General features: G+C 33.9%; 1 protein-coding gene across 1 annotated transcript in view; it reads right to left on the reverse strand.

Annotated features, from left to right (window-relative positions):
• The window catches only part of LOC121950592 (E3 ubiquitin-protein ligase TRIM39-like), a 21,316-nt gene extending 4,661 nt beyond the window's left edge, over positions 1 to 16,655 (reverse strand). Inside the window, exons 1-3 of the mRNA XM_042496635.2 lie at positions 15,984 to 16,655; positions 14,950 to 15,045; positions 14,549 to 14,779 (exon numbers count right to left, since the gene is read on the reverse strand). Coding sequence (XP_042352569.2) covers positions 14,549 to 14,779; positions 14,950 to 15,045; positions 15,984 to 16,655 — 999 coding nt within the window. The remainder of the gene's footprint in view (positions 1 to 14,548; positions 14,780 to 14,949; positions 15,046 to 15,983) is intronic.

The raw sequence follows: 16,655 nt of genomic DNA on the forward strand, positions 1-16,655 counted from the left end.
ACCTTTAACTAAATTAATCAAAAATATCGACTTTTTGGACAGTTTTTTCACTAGGCTATAATATAAACAGTCTCAACATGCTGTTCTATGACTTTTTTCAGCATTTGGAGCGATCACTTTTTTGACCATTTTTCCCTGTGCTATAGTATGACTTTTTTCGCCAATCTATACTTTGACCTAAAACCCTCAAAATATTAACTTTTTGGATTATTTTTTCTACTGGTTAAACTATAAATAGCCTCAACATGCTGTTTGATGACTTTTTTCAGCATTTGGAGCGATCACTTTTTTGACCATTTTTCCCTGTGCTATAGTATGACTTTTTTCGCCAAACTATACTTTGACCTAAACCAATCAAAATATTGACTTTTTGGACAGTTTTTTCACTAGGCTGTACTATAAATAGCCTCAACATGCTGTTCTATTACTTTTTTCAGCATTTGGAGCGATCACTTTTTTGACCATTTTTCCCTGTGCTATAGTATGACCTTTTCCCCAAAATATACTTTGACCTAAAACCCTCAAAATATTAACTTTTTGGATTATTGTTTCTACCGGTTAAACTATAAATAGCCTCAACATGCTGTTCTATGACTTTTTTCAGCATTTGGAGCGATGACTTTTTTGACCATTTTTCCCTGTGCTATAGTATGACTTTTTTTCCCCAAAGTACACTTTGACCTACAACAATCAAAATATTGACTTTTTGGACAGTTTTTTCACTAGGCTATACTATAAACAGCCTTAGCATGCTGTTCGATGACTTTTTCAGCATTTGGAGCGATCACATTTTGACCATTTTTCCCTGTACTATTGTATGACTTTTTTCCTCAAACTATACTTTGACCCAAAATCCTCAAAATATTAACTTTTTGGACAGTTTTTTCACTAGGCTGTACTGTAAACAGCCTCAACATGCCGTTCTATGACTTTTTTCAGCATTTGGAGCGATCACTTTTTTGACCATTTTTCCCTGTGCTATAGTATGACTTTTTTCGCCAAACTGTACCTTTACCTAAATTTATCAAAATATTGACTTTTTGGACAGTTTTTTTCACTAGGCTATAATATAAACAGCCTCAACATGCTGTTCTATGACTTTTTTCAGCATTTGGAGCGATCACTTTTTTGACCATTTTTCCCTGTGCTATAGTATGACTTTTTTCGCCAAACTGTACCTTTACCTATATTTATCAAAATATTGACTTCTTGGACAGTTTTTTTCACTAGGCTATAATATAAACAGCCTCAACATGCTGTTCCATGACTTTTTTCAGCATTTGGAGCGATCACTTTTTTGACCATTTTTCCCTGTGCTATAGTATGACTTTTTTCGCCAATCTATACTTTGACCTAAAACCCTCAAAATATTAACTTTTTGGATTATTTTGTCTACTGGTTAAACTATAAATAGCCTCAACATGCTGTTCGATGACTTTTTTCAGCATTTGGAGCGATCACTTTTTAGACCATTTTTCCCTGTGCTATAGTATGACTTTTTTCCTCAAACTATACTTTGACCCAAAATCCTCAAAATATTAACTTTATGGACAGTTTTTTCACTAGGCTATACTGTAAACAGCCTCAACATGCTGTTCTATGACTTTTCTCAGCATTTGGAGCAATCACTTTTTTGACCATTTTTCCCTGTGCTATAGTATGACTTTTTTTCGCCAATCTATACCTTTACCTAAATGTATCAAAATATTGACTTTTTGGACAGTTTTTTCACTAGGCTATACTATAAACAGCCTTAGCATGCTGTTCGATGACTTTTTTCAGCATTTGGAGCGATAACTTTTTAGACCATTTTTCCCTGTGCTATAGTATGACTTTTTTCGCCAATCTATACTTTGACCTAAAACCCTCAAAATATTAACTTTTTGGATTATTGTTTCTACTAGTTAAACTATAAATAGCCTCAACATGCTGTTCTATGACTTTTTTCAGCATTTGGAGCGATGACTTTTTTGACCATTTTTCCCTGTGCTATAGTATGACTTTTTTTCCCCAAAGTACACTTTGACCTACAACAATCAAAATATTGACTTTTTGGACAGTTTTTTTCACTAGGCTATACTATAAACAGCCTTAGCATGCTGTTCAATGACTTTTTTCAGCATTTGGAGCGATCACTTTTTTGACCATTTTTCCCTGTGCTATAGTATGACTTTTTTCGCCAAACTATAGTTTGACCTAAAACCCTGAAAATATTGACTTTTTGGATTATTTTTTCTACTGGTTAAACTATAAACAGCCTCAACATGCTGTTCGATGACTTTTTTCAGCATTTGGAGCGATCACTTTTTTGACCATTTTTCCCTGTGCGATAGTATGACTTTTTTCGCCAAACTGTACCTTTACCTATATTTATCAAAATATTGACTTTTTGGACAGTTTTTTCACTAGGCTATACTATAAACAGCCTCAACATGCTGTTCTATGACTTTTTTCAGCATTTGGAGCGATCACTTTTTTGACCATTTTTCCCTGTGCTATAGTATGACTTTTTTCGCCAATCTATACTTTGACCTAAAACCCTCAAAATATTAACTTTTTGAATTATTTTTTCTACTGGTTAAACTATAAATAGCCTCAACATGCTGTTCGATGACTTTTTTCAGCATTTGGAGCGATGACTTTTTTGACCATGTTTCCCTGTGCTATAGTATGACTTTTTTCACCAAACTGTACTTTGACCTAAACCAATCAAAATATTGACTTTTTGGACAGTTTTTTCACTAGGCTATACTATAAACAGCATTAGCATGCTGTTCTATTACTTTTTTCAGCATTTGGAGCGATCACTTTTTTGACCATTTTTCCCTGTGCTATAGTATGACTTTTTTCGCCAAACTGTACCTTTACCTAAATTTATCAAAATATTGACTTTTGGACAGTTTTTTCACTAGGCTGTACTATAAACAACCTCAACGTGCTGTTCGATGACTTTTTTCAGCATTTGGAGCGATCACTTTTTTGACCATTTTTCCCTGTGCTATAGTATGACCTTTTCCCTAAACTATACTTTGACCTAAAACCCTCAAAATATTGACTTTTTGGACAGTTTTTTCAACTGGTCATTCTAAAATAGCTTCAACATGCTGTTCGATTACTTTTTTCAGCATTTGGAGCGATGACTTTTTGACCATTTTTCCCTGTGCTATAGTATGACTTTTTTCGCCAATCTATACTTTGACCTAAAACCCTCAAAATATTAACTTTTTCGATTATTTTTTCTACTGGTTAAACTATAAATAGCCTCAACATGCTGTTCGATGACTTTTTTCAGCATTTGGAGCGATCACATTTTTGACCATGTTTCCCTGTACTATTGTATGACTTTTTTCCTCAAACTATACTTTGACCCAAAATCCTCAAAATATTAACTTTTTGGACAGTTTTTTCACTAGGCTGTACTGTAAACAGCCTCAACATGCCGTTGTATGACTTTTTTCAGCATTTGGAGCGATCACTTTTTTGACCATTTTTCCCTGTGCTATAGTATGACTTTTTTCGCCAAACTATACTTTGACCTAAAACCCTCAAAATATTAACTTTTTGGATTATTTTTTCTACTGGTTAAACTATAAATAGCCTCAACATGCTGTTCGATGACTTTTTTCAGCATTTGGAGCGATCACTTTTTAGACCATTTTTCCCTGTGCTATAGTATGACTTTTTTCACCAAACTGTACTTTGACCCAAAATCCTCAAAATATTAACTTTATGGACAGTTTTTTCACTAGGGTATACTGTAAACAGCCTCAACATGCTGTTCTATGGCTTTTTTCAGCATTTGGAGCGATCAATTTTTTGACTATTATTCCCTGTGCTATAGTATGACTTTTTTTCGCCAATCTATACCTTCACCTAAATTTATCAAAATATTGACTTTTTGGACAGTTTTTTCACTAGGCTATACTATAAACAGCCTTAGCATGCTGTTCAATGACTTTTTTCAGCATTTGGAGCGATCACTTTTTTGACCATTTTTCCCTGTGCTATAGTATGACTTTTTTCGCCAAACTATACTTTGACCTAAAACCCTCAAAATATTAACTTTTGGATTATTGTTTCTACTAGGTTAAACTATAAATAGCCTCAACATGCTGTTCTATGACTTTTTTCAGCATTTGGAGCGATGACTTTTTTGACCATTTTTCCCTGTGCTATAGTATGACTTTTTTCGCCAAACTATACTTTGACCTAAACCAATCAAAATTTTGACTTTTTGGACAGTTTTTTCACTAGGCTATACTATAAACAGCCTTAGCATGCTGTTCAATGACTTTTTTCAGCATTTGGAGCGATCACTTTTTTGACCATTTTTCCCTGTGCTATAGTATGACTTTTTCGCCAAACTATACTTTTACCTAAAACCCTCAAAATATTAACTTTTTGGATAATTTTTTTCTACTGGTTAAACTATAAATAGCCTCAACATGCTGTTCGATGACTTTTTTCAGCATTTGGAGCGATCACTTTTTTGATCATTTTTCCCTGTGCTATAGTATGACTTTTTTCGCCAAACTGTACCTTTACCTAAATTTATCAAAATTTTGACTTTTTGGACAGTTTTTTCACTAGGGTATACTATAAATAGCATTAGTATGCTGTTCTATTACTTTTTTCAGCATATGGAGTGATCACTTTTTTGACCATTTTTCCCTGTGCTATAGTATGACTTTTTTCCTCAAACTATACTTTGACCCAAAACCGTCAAAATATTAACTTTTTGGATTATTGTTTCTACTGGTTAAACTATAAATAGCCTCAACATGCTGTTTGATGACTTTTTTCAGCATTTGGAGCGATCACTTTTTTGACCATTTTTCCCTGTGCTATAGTATGACTTTTTTCGCCAAACTGTACCTTTACCTAAATTTATCAAAATATCGACTTTTTGGACAGTTTTTTCACTAGGCTGTACTATAAACAACCTCAACGTGCTGTTCTATGACTTTTTTCAGCATTTGGAGCGATCACTTTTTTGACCATTTTTCCCTGTGCTATAGTATGACTTTTTACGCCAATCTATACTTTAACCTAAAACCCTCAAAATATTAACTTTTTGGATTATTTTTTCTACTGGTTAAACTATAAATAGCCTCAACATGCTGTTTGATGACTTTTTTCAGCATTTGGAGCGATCACTTTTTTGACCATTTTTCCCTGTGCTATAGTATGACTTTTTTCGCCAAACTGTACCTTTACCTAAATTTATCAAAATATCGACTTTTTGGACAGTTTTTTCACTAGGGTATATTATAAATAGTCTCAACATGCTGTTCTATGACTTTTTTCAGCATTTGGAGCGATCACTTTTTTGACCATTTTTCCCTGTGCTATAGTATGACTTTTTTCGCCAATCTATACTTTGACCTAAAACCCTCAAAATATTAACTTTTTGGATTATTTTGTCTACTAGGTTAAACTATAAATAGCCTCAACATGCTGTTCGATGACTTTTTCAGCATTTGGAGCGATAACTTTTTAGACCATTTTTCCCTGTGCTATAGTATGACTTTTTTCGCCAAACTACACTTTGACCTAAAACCCTCAAAATATTAACTTTTTGGATTATTGTTTCTACTGGTTAAACTATAAATAGCCTCAACATGCTGTTCTATGACTTTTTTCAGCATTTGGAGCGATCACTTTTTTGACCATTTTTCCCTGTGCTATAGTATGACTTTTTTTCCCCAAAGTACACTTTGACCTACAACAATCAAAATATTGACTTTTTGGACAGTTTTTTCACTAGGCTATACTATAAACAGCCTTAGCATGCTGTTCAATGACTTTTTTCAGCATTTGGAGCGATCACTTTTTTGACCATTTTTCCCTGTGCTATAGTATGACTTTTTTCGCCAATCTATACTTTGACCTAAAACCCTCAAAATATTAACTTTTTGAATTATTTTTTCTACTGGTTAAACTATAAATAGCCTCAACATGCTGTTCGATGACTTTTTTCAGCATTTGGAGCGATGACTTTTTTGACCATGTTTCCCTGTGCTATAGTATGACTTTTTTCACCAAACTGTACTTTGACCTAAACCAATCAAAATATTGACTTTTTGGACAGTTTTTTCACTAGGCTATACTATAAACAGCATTAGCATGCTGTTCGATGACTTTTTTCAGCATTTGGAGCGATCACTTTTTTGACCATTTTTCCCCGTGCTATAGTATGACTTTTTTCGCCAAACTGTACCTTTACCTAAATTTATCAAAATATTGACTTTTGGACAGTTTTTTCACTAGGCTGTACTGTAAACAGCCTCAACATGCTGTTCGATGACTTTTTTCAGCATTTGGAGCGATCACTTTTTTGACCATTTTTCCCTGTGCTATAGTATGACCTTTTCCCTAAACTATACTTTGACCTAAAACCCTCAAAATATTGACTTTTTGGACAGTTTTTTCAACTGGTCATTCTAAAATAGCTTCAACATGCTGTTCGATTACTTTTTTCAGCATTTGGAGCGATGACTTTTTGACCATTTTTCCCTGTGCTATAGTATGACTTTTTTCGCCAATCTATACTTTGACCTAAAACCCTCAAAATATTAACTTTTTGGATTATTTTTTCTACTGGTTAAACTATAAATAGCCTCAACATGCTGTTCGATGACTTTTTTCAGCATTTGGAGCGATCACTTTTTAGACCATTTTTCCCTGTGCTATAGTATGACTTTTTTCACCAAACTGTACTTTGACCCAAAATCCTCAAAATATTAACTTTATGGACAGTTTTTTCACTAGGGTATACTGTAAACAGCCTCAACATGCTGTTCTATGGCTTTTTTCAGCATTTGGAGCGATCAATTTTTTGACTATTATTCCCTGTGCTATAGTATGACTTTTTTTCGCCAATCTATACCTTCACCTAAATTTATCAAAATATTGACTTTTTGGACAGTTTTTTCACTAGGCTATACTATAAACAGCCTTAGCATGCTGTTCGATGACTTTTTTCAGTATTTGGAGCGATAACTTTTTAGACCATTTTTCCCTGTGCTATAGTATGACTTTTTTCGCCAAACTACACTTTGACCTAAAACCCTCAAAATATTAACTTTTTGGATTATTGTTTCTACTGGTTAAACTATAAATAGCCTCAACATGCTGTTCTATGACTTTTTTCAGCATTTGGAGCGATGACTTTTTTGACCATTTTTCCCTGTGCTATAGTATGACTTTTTTCGCCAAACTATACTTTGACCTAAACCATTCAAAATATTGACTTTTTGGACATTTTTTTCACTAGGCTATACTATAAACAGCCTTAGCATGCTGTTCGATGACTTTTTTCAGCATTTGGAGCGATCATTTTTTTGACCATTTTTCCCTGTGCTATAGTATGACTTTTTTCGCCAAACTATACTTTGACCTAAAACCCTCAAAATATTAACTTTTTGGATTATTTTTTCTACTGGTTAAACTATAAATAGCCTCAACATGCTGTTCGATGACTTTTTTCAGCATTTGGAGCGATCACTTTTTTGACCATTTTTCCCTGTGCTATAGTATGACTTTTTTCGCCAAACTGTACCTTTACCTATATTTATCAAAATATTGACTTTTTGGACAGTTTTTTCACTAGGCTATACTATAAACAGCCTCAACATGCTGTTCTATGACTTTTTTCAGCATTTGGAGCGATCACTTTTTTGACCATTTTTCCCTGTGCTATAGTATGACTTTTTACGCCAATCTATACTTTAACCTAAAACCGTCAAAATATTAACTTTTTGGATTATTTTTTCTACTGGTTAAACTATAAATAGCCTCAACATGCTGTTCGATGACTTTTTTCAGCATTTGGAGCGATCACTTTTTTGACCATTTTTCCCTGTGCTATAGTATGACTTTTTTCGCCAAACTGTACCTTTACCTATATTTATCAAAATATTGACTTTTTGGACAGTTTTTTCACGAGGCTATACTATAAATAGTCTCAACATGCTGTTCTATGACTTTTTTCAGCATTTGGAGCGATCACTTTTTTGACCATTTTTCCCTGTGCTATAGTATGACTTTTTTCGCCAATCTATACTTTGACCTAAAACCCTCAAAATATTAACTTTTTGGATTATTTTGTCTACTGGTTAAACTATAAATAGCCTCAACATGCTGTTCGATGACTTTTTTCAGCATTTGGAGCGATAACTTTTTAGACCATTTTTCCCTGTGCTATAGTATGACTTTTTTCGCCAAACTACACTTTGACCTAAAACCCTCAAAATATTAACTTTTTGGATTATTGTTTCTACTGGTTAAACTATAAATAGCCTCAACATGCTGTTCTATGACTTTTTTCAGCATTTGGAGCGATCACTTTTTTGACCATTTTTCCCTGTGCTATAGTATGACTTTTTTCACCAAACTGTACTTTGACCCAAAATCCTCAAAATATCAACTTTATGGACAGTTTTTTCACTAGGGTATACTGTAAACAGCCTCAACATGCTGTTCTATGGCTTTTTTCAGCATTTGGAGCGATCAATTTTTTGACTATTATTCCCTGTGCTATAGTATGACTTTTTTTCGCCAATCTATACCTTTACCTAAATTTATCAAAATATTGACTTTTTGGACAGTTTTTTCACTAGGCTATACTATAAACAGCCTTAGCATGCTGTTCGATGACTTTTTTCAGTATTTGGAGCGATAACTTTTTAGACCATTTTTCCCTGTGCTATAGTATGACTTTTTCGCTAAACTATACTTTGACCTAAAACCCTCAAAATATTAACTTTTTGGATTATTGTTTCTACTGGTTAAACTATAAACAGCCTTAGCATGCTGTTCAATGACTTTTTTCAGCATTTGGAGCGATCACTTTTTTGACCATTTTTCCCTGTGCTATAGTATGACTTTTTCGCCAAACTATACTTTTACCTAAACCAATCAAAATATTGACTTTTTGGACAGTTTTTTCACTAGGCTGTACTATAAACAGCCTTAGCATGCTGTTCAATGACTTTTTTCAGCATTTGGAGCGATCACTTTTTTGACCATTTTTCCCTGTGCTATAGTATGACTTTTTTCGCCAAACTATACTTTGACCTAAAACCCTGAAAATATTAACTTTTGGATTATTTTTCTACTGGTTAAACTATAAATAGCCTCAACATGCTGTTCGATGACTTTTTTCAGCATTTGGAGCGATCACTTTTTTGACCATTTTTCCCTGTGCTATAGTATGACTTTTTTCGCCAAACTATACTTTGACCTAAAACCCTCAAAATATTAACTTTTTGGATTATTTTTTCTACTGGTTAAACTATAAATAGCCTCAACATGCTGTTCGATGACTTTTTTCAGCATTTGGAGCGATCGCTTTTTTGACCATTTTTCCCTGTGCTATAGTATGACTTTTTTCGCCAAACTGTACCTTTACCTAAATTTATCAAAATATCGACTTTTTGGACAGTTTTTTCACTAGGCTATACTATAAACAGCCTTAGCATGCTGTTCAATGACTTTTTTCAGCATTTGGAGCGATCACTTTTTTGACCATTTTTCCCTGTGCTATTGTATGACTTTTTTCCTCAAACTATACTTTGACCCAAAATCCTCAAAATATTAACTTTTTGGACAGTTTTTTCACTAGGCTATACTGTAAACAGCCTCAACATGCTGTTCTATGACTTTTTTCAGCATTTGGAGCGATCACTTTTTAGACCATTTTTCCCTGTGCTATAGTATGACTTTTTTCGCCAAACTGTACCTTTACCTAAATTTATCAAAATATTGACTTTTTGGACAGTTTTTTCACTAGGCTGTACTGTAAACAGCCTCAACATGCTGTTCGATGACTTTTTTCAGCATTTGGAGCGATCACTTTTTTGACCATTTTTCCCTGTGCTATAGTATGACTTTTTTCGCCATACACTTTGACCTAAAACCCTCAAAATATTAACTTTTTGGATTATTTTTTCTACTGGTTAAACTACAAATAGTCTCAACTTGCTGTTCGATGACTTTTTTCAGCATTTGGAGCGATCACTTTTTTGACCATTTTTCCCTGTGCTATAGTATGACCTTTTCCCCAAACTATACTTTGACCTAAAACCCTCAAAATATTGACTTTTTGGACAGTTTTTCAACTGGTCATTCTAAAATAGCTTCAACATGCTGTTCGATTACTTTTTTCAGCATTTGGAGCAATGACTTTTTGACCATTTTTCCCTGTGCTATAGTATGACTTTTTTCGCCAATCTATACTTTGACCTAAAACCCTCAAAATATTAACTTTTTGGATTATTTTTTCTACTGGTTAAACTATAAATAGCCTCAACATGCTGTTCGATGACTTTTTTCAACATTTGGAGCGATCACTTTTTTGACCATGTTTCCCTGTGCTATAGTATGACTTTTTTCGCCAATCTATACCTTTACCTAAATTTATTAAAATATTGACTTTTTGGACAGTTTTTTCAGTAGGCTATACTATAAACAACCTTGGCACGCTGTTCGATGACTTTTTTCAGCATTTGGAGCGATCACTTTTTAGACCATTTTTCCCTGTGCTATAGTATGACTTTTTTCGCCAAACTATACTTTGACCTAAACCAATCAAAATATTGACTTTTTGGACAGTTTTTTCACTAGGCTGTACTATAAATAGCCTCAACATGCTGTTTGATGACTTTTTTCAGCATTTGGAGCGATCACTTTTTTGACCATTTTTCCCTGTGCTATAGTATGACTTTTTTCGCCAATCTATACTTTGATCTAAAACCCTCAAAATATTAACTTTTTGGATTATTTTGTCTACTGGTTAAACTATAAATAGCCTCAACATGCTGTTCGATGACTTTTTTCAGCATTTGGAGCGATCACTTTTTAGACCATTTTTCCCTGTGCTATAGTATGACTTTTTTCCTCAAACTATACTTTGACCCAAAATCCTCAAAATATTAACTTTATGGACAGTTTTTTCACTAGGCTATACTGTAAACAGCCTCAACATGCTGTTCTATGGCTTTTTTCAGCATTTGGAGCGATCACTTTTTTGACCATTTTTCCCTGTGCTATAGTATGACTTTTTTCGCCAAACTGTAGTTTGACCTAAATTTATCAAAATATTGACTTTTGGACAGTTTTTTCACTAGGCTGTACTATAAACAACCTCAACGTGCTGTTCTATGACTTTTTTCAGCATTTGGAGCGATCACTTTTTTGACCATGTTTCCCTGTGCTATAGTATGACTTTTTTTCCCCAAAGTACACTTTGACCTACAACAATCAAAATATTGACTTTTTGGACAGTTTTTTCACTAGGCTATACTATAAACAGCCTTAGCATGCTGTTCGATGACTTTTTTCAGCATTTGGAGCGATCACATTTTTGACCATTTTTCCCTGTACTATTGTATGACTTTTTTCCTCAAACTATACTTTGACCCAAAATCCTCAAAATATTAACTTTTTGGACATTTTTTTCACTAGGCTATACTGTAAACAGCCTCAACATGCTGTTCTATGACTTTTTTCAGCATTTGGAGCGATCACTTTTTAGACCATTTTTCCCTGTGCTATAGTATGACTTTTTTCGCCAAACTGTACCTTTACCTATATTTATCAAAATATTGACTTTATGGACAGTTTTTTCACTAGGCTATACTGTAAACAGCCTCAACATGCTGTTCTATGACTTTTTTCAGCATTTGGAGCGATCACTTTTTTGACCATTTTTCCCTGTGCTATAGTATGACTTTTTTCGCCATACACTTTGACCTAAAACCCTCAAAATATTAACTTTTTGGATTATTTTTTCTACTGGTTAAACTACAAATAGTCTCAACTTGCTGTTCGATGACTTTTTTCAGCATTTGGAGCGATCACTTTTTTGACCATTTTTCCCTGTGCTATAGTATGACCTTTTCCCCAAACTATACTTTGACCTAAAACCCTCAAAATATTGACTTTTTGGACAGTTTTTTCAACTGGTCATTCTAAAATAGCTTCAACATGCTGTTCGATTACTTTTTTCAGCATTTGGAGCAATGACTTTTTGACCATTTTTCCCTGTGCTATAGTATGACTTTTTTCGCCAATCTATACTTTGACCTAAAACCCTCAAAATATTAACTTTTTGGATTATTTTTTCTACTGGTTAAACTATAAATAGCCTCAACATGCTGTTCGATGACTTTTTTCAACATTTGGAGCGATCACTTTTTTGACCATGTTTCCCTGTGCTATAGTATGACTTTTTTCGCCAATCTATACCTTTACCTAAATTTATTAAAATATTGACTTTTTGGACAGTTTTTTCAGTAGGCTATACTATAAACAACCTTGGCACGCTGTTCGATGACTTTTTTCAGCATTTGGAGCAATCACTTTTTTGACCATTTTTCCCTGTGCTATAGTATGACTTTTTTCGCCAAACTATACTTTGACCTAAACCAATCAAAATATTGACTTTTTGGACAGTTTTTTCACTAGGCTGTACTATAAACAACCTCAACGTGCTGTTCTATGACTTTTTTCAGCATTTGGAGCGATCACTTTTTTGACCATTTTTCCCTGTGCTATAGTATGACTTTTTTCGCCAATCTATACTTTGATCTAAAACCCTCAAAATATTAACTTTTTGGATTATTTTGTCTACTGGTTAAACTATAAATAGCCTCAACATGCTGTTCGATGACTTTTTTCAGCATTTGGAGCGATCACTTTTTTGACCATTTTTCCCTGCGCTATAGTATGACTTTTTTCCTCAAACTATACTTTGACCCAAAATCCTCAAAATATTAACTTTTTGGACAGTTTTTTCACTAGGCTGTACTGTAAACAGCCTCAACATGCTGTTCTATGACTTTTTTCAGCATTTGGAGCGATCACTTTTTTGACCATTTTTCCCTGTGCTATAGTATGACTTTTTTCGCCAAACTGTACCTTTAACTAAATTAATCAAAAATATCGACTTTTTGGACAGTTTTTTCACTAGGCTATAATATAAACAGCCTCAACATGCTGTTCTATGACTTTTTTCAGCATTTGGAGCGATCACTTTTTTGACCATTTTTCCCTGTGCTATAGTATGACTTTTTTCGCCAAACTGTACTTTGACCTAAATTTATCAAAATATTGACTTTTGGACAGTTTTTTCACTAGGCTGTACTATAAACAACCTCAACGTGCTGTTCTATGACTTTTTTCAGCATTTGGAGCGATCACTTTTTTGACCATGTTTCCCTGTGCTATAGTATGACTTTTTTCCTCAAACTGTACTTTGACCCAAAATCCTCAAAATATTAACTTTTTGGACAGTTTTTTCACTAGGCTGTACTGTAAACAGCCTCAACATGCCGTTGTATGACTTTTTTCAGCATTTGGAGCGATCACTTTTTTGACCATTTTTCCCTGTGCTATAGTATGACTTTTTTCGCCAAACTATACTTTGACCTAACCCATTCAAAATATTGACTTTTTGGACAGTTTTTTCAACTGGTCATTCTAAAATAGCTTCAACATGCTGTTCGATTACTTTTTTCAGCATTTGGAGCGATGACTTTTTGACCATTTTTCCCTGTGCTATAGTATGACTTTTTTCGCCAATCTATACCTTTACCTAAAGTTATCAAAATATTGACTTTTTGGACAGTTTTTTTCACTAGGCTATAATATAAACAGCATTAGCATGCTGTTCTATGACTTTTTTCAGCATTTGGAGCAATCATTTCTTTGACCATTTTGTTTTTTTGATTATTTTGGACGACATGCCATGATATGGACTTTTAATTTCTTGGACGACATGCTATAAAATGATCTTTCTTACATATATTGTTTTTGCCGACTTGCATTACTATGATTTTTTTATGATTAGTTATGACGACATACTTTACTGTGACACCTTGATGATTTTTTCTTTTTGATTATGATGAAACACGACACTATACTCTACATGTAATGTATTTTTTATTTTTTGGAAGACAAACTATACAGTGATGTTTTCTTGACTTTTTTGGGTGACAAACAATACTATGACCTTTTTTATCTTGTCTTCAAAAGATTTACTATACTGGACCTTTTTTCTGATTTTTTCAGAGTATACTATAATGTTTTCATGATTTTTTTGTAAGACAAACTTAACTATGACATTTTAATCATTTTTATGGATGCCATACTACACTATGATGTTTCAATGATTTTTCAGACGACATACACTAATATAATGTTTTTATGATTTTTTTGGAAGACAAACTACACTATGACGTTTTTATGAACTTTTGGACAACATACTATACTAGGAATTTTTATGAATTTTTAAATGACATACACCTATACAACATTTTATGATTTTTTTGGGAAGACAAACTGTACTATGATGTTTTTATAACAATATCAGAGCCCACCGGTCATGGGGGATATATTAGGGTGTGGTGAGCATTTAAACTGAACGAAGATTCGACTGGGACTGAAATGCTGTCCATCTGTGGTTTGGAGTTTGCATGCAGACGTTACTATTATCATCTTTTCACTTAAATCATATTTTACAAATATAAACTGAGTATAAATGTACCTGTAAAAATGGTAAGTCGTTTGCTTTGAGGGCTGCCTCAATATCGCTGATGGTGGATGAGAGGGTTTTGATCTGGTCCTTGATGTCTTCCAGCTTCACACACATAACCTGGGTCTTGATTTCCTCCTCCTGTTTGAGGACCTTCAGTCTACTTTTTTCCTCCTCCCTGAGGAACAGGTGTAGCTTCTCAAACTCCTCCTTAATTGCCACCTCATTTTGATAAGCTTGGCTCTGTAATGTTTCGGGAACTGATTATTTTTGGCAGTAAACCAAGGAAGTGAAGAGCGAATTCAAAAAGTGACTCTAAAGACAGGTCATTGAAATGTTCAATCTGAGTCACCACAAAACTCATGTCTTATGACAACGGACACAATTATTATTATTATAATTATTATATTTACCTGTATATAGTTTTTGGTTTCCTCCCAGTGCAGCTTTGTCTTGTTCAGCATCGTGAGTTTTTTCCTCAAGGACTCCAGAGTGGCTGAAATTTCTGCCTGAAATGTTGAAAAGAAAAAAACAAAATGAAAAAATTAAAGGGACAGTTCAACCCCAGAATCAAAAATATGTATTTTTTCTCTTAGCTATAGTGCTTTTTATCAGTGTGCAGTGTTTGGGTGTGAGTTGCTGATATCTCCAACACTCTGCAACTCACACAATCTAGACGCATGGCACTACATCAATATTTTTGATTTTAGGGTGAACTCTCCATTTAACCCTTTAAAACTTGGATCCACATCAGTTTTCTTGTGTGGCATTAGGCACCTTTCACAAGTATTTAAACCTTTGAAACCTGATCAGATCGGTTCTTTCAAATACTTGGAAGCAGGCAATGAGCAACTTGTCAAGAAATAACCCACAAATTGCAAGACATTGGGGAGAGGTGATAAGAAAACGAACTAAAAAAAAAGTCACAAATGAGTGGTTGTTTTTTTGTTGTTGTTTTTGTTGTTCATTTGTTGGGAGAGAAAAGTATACGAAAATTATTTTTTACAAATTGGAAAATATCCCAAACTAAAATTTTTTAAATTTTAATTATGTTTTTAAAATTATTTCTTAGCACTTTTTAAAATTTATTTTCCTTGTCTTTTTTGCCTTTTTTAAATTAAATTCTAATTTTCATGCATTTGTCTTGTATATAATGTCTAATTACTAATTTTATGTCATTTGTTGTTAAGTTTAGGAAGAAATCATCAAAGAAATCATTTGGATAACACTATTACCAGACTGACCAACAAATTAATTAATTGAGAAAATTAATTAATTAATTAGAAAATTAATTGAATGAATCTTATGTAACTGTTAGTTGCAGCGTTTGAAAATCCCCTTCTACGAAAAGTCTTTTCCCTGACAGACAACTTACTGTGTTTCTTGCATTGGAGTGTTTGAGCAGTAAATCCCTCTGTTATTTTACCAGTTTCTATTTTTACCTCACCTTTTTCTGTTCGGCAGCCTCCTCCACAGGGCAGCACTCGTGAACTCTGTGCTGTCTTGAGGTTTGGCAGACGAGGCAGATGGGCTTTTCATCATTCTCACAAAAAAGCTTCAGCTTCTCATTGTGGAGACAACAAAATTCTTGATCCCCGCTGGTCTTGAGGACCTGATATTTGTCGGCAGCTATCTTTAGCTCCAAATTGATAGGAGGCCTCCCGGGGACAGACACAGTGCGACACACAGGACATTCTCGGCATCCTTTCCATTCCCAGAACTTCTGTAAACAAACTCGACAAATATTGTGACCACATTTCAGGAGAACAGGAAGGTAGTAAATCTCAGAGCATTGTGGACAAAGTAGGTCCTCTTCAGTGAATTGTATCGATGCCATCAGGCTGAGGTGTCCCTGTGAAGTGATGTTACAGGAAACCCTTCTTCCTACCTTGAACTTTTGTGACTGGAGGCGGTCCAACCTGGAATGCTTGGCTGAAAATGCTGACAAACTAGTACAACTGGTTAAATATGCATCATGTAATCCATTTACTAAATGTAAAAAAACATGTTGTTTGGTCATGGTGATGCATTGACATTCAATTCCAGTTTGAGAATTTGTCACAAAAATAAGTTTATAACATTTACATGCAGAGAGAGCATTTAAAAATGACAAAAACAT

The sequence above is a fragment of the Plectropomus leopardus genome, chromosome 7 (genome assembly GCF_026936395.1).
Source record: "Plectropomus leopardus strain MGB_pleo_1.0 chromosome 7, ASM2693639v1, whole genome shotgun sequence".
Classification (NCBI taxonomy): Eukaryota; Metazoa; Chordata; class Actinopteri; order Perciformes; family Serranidae; genus Plectropomus; species Plectropomus leopardus.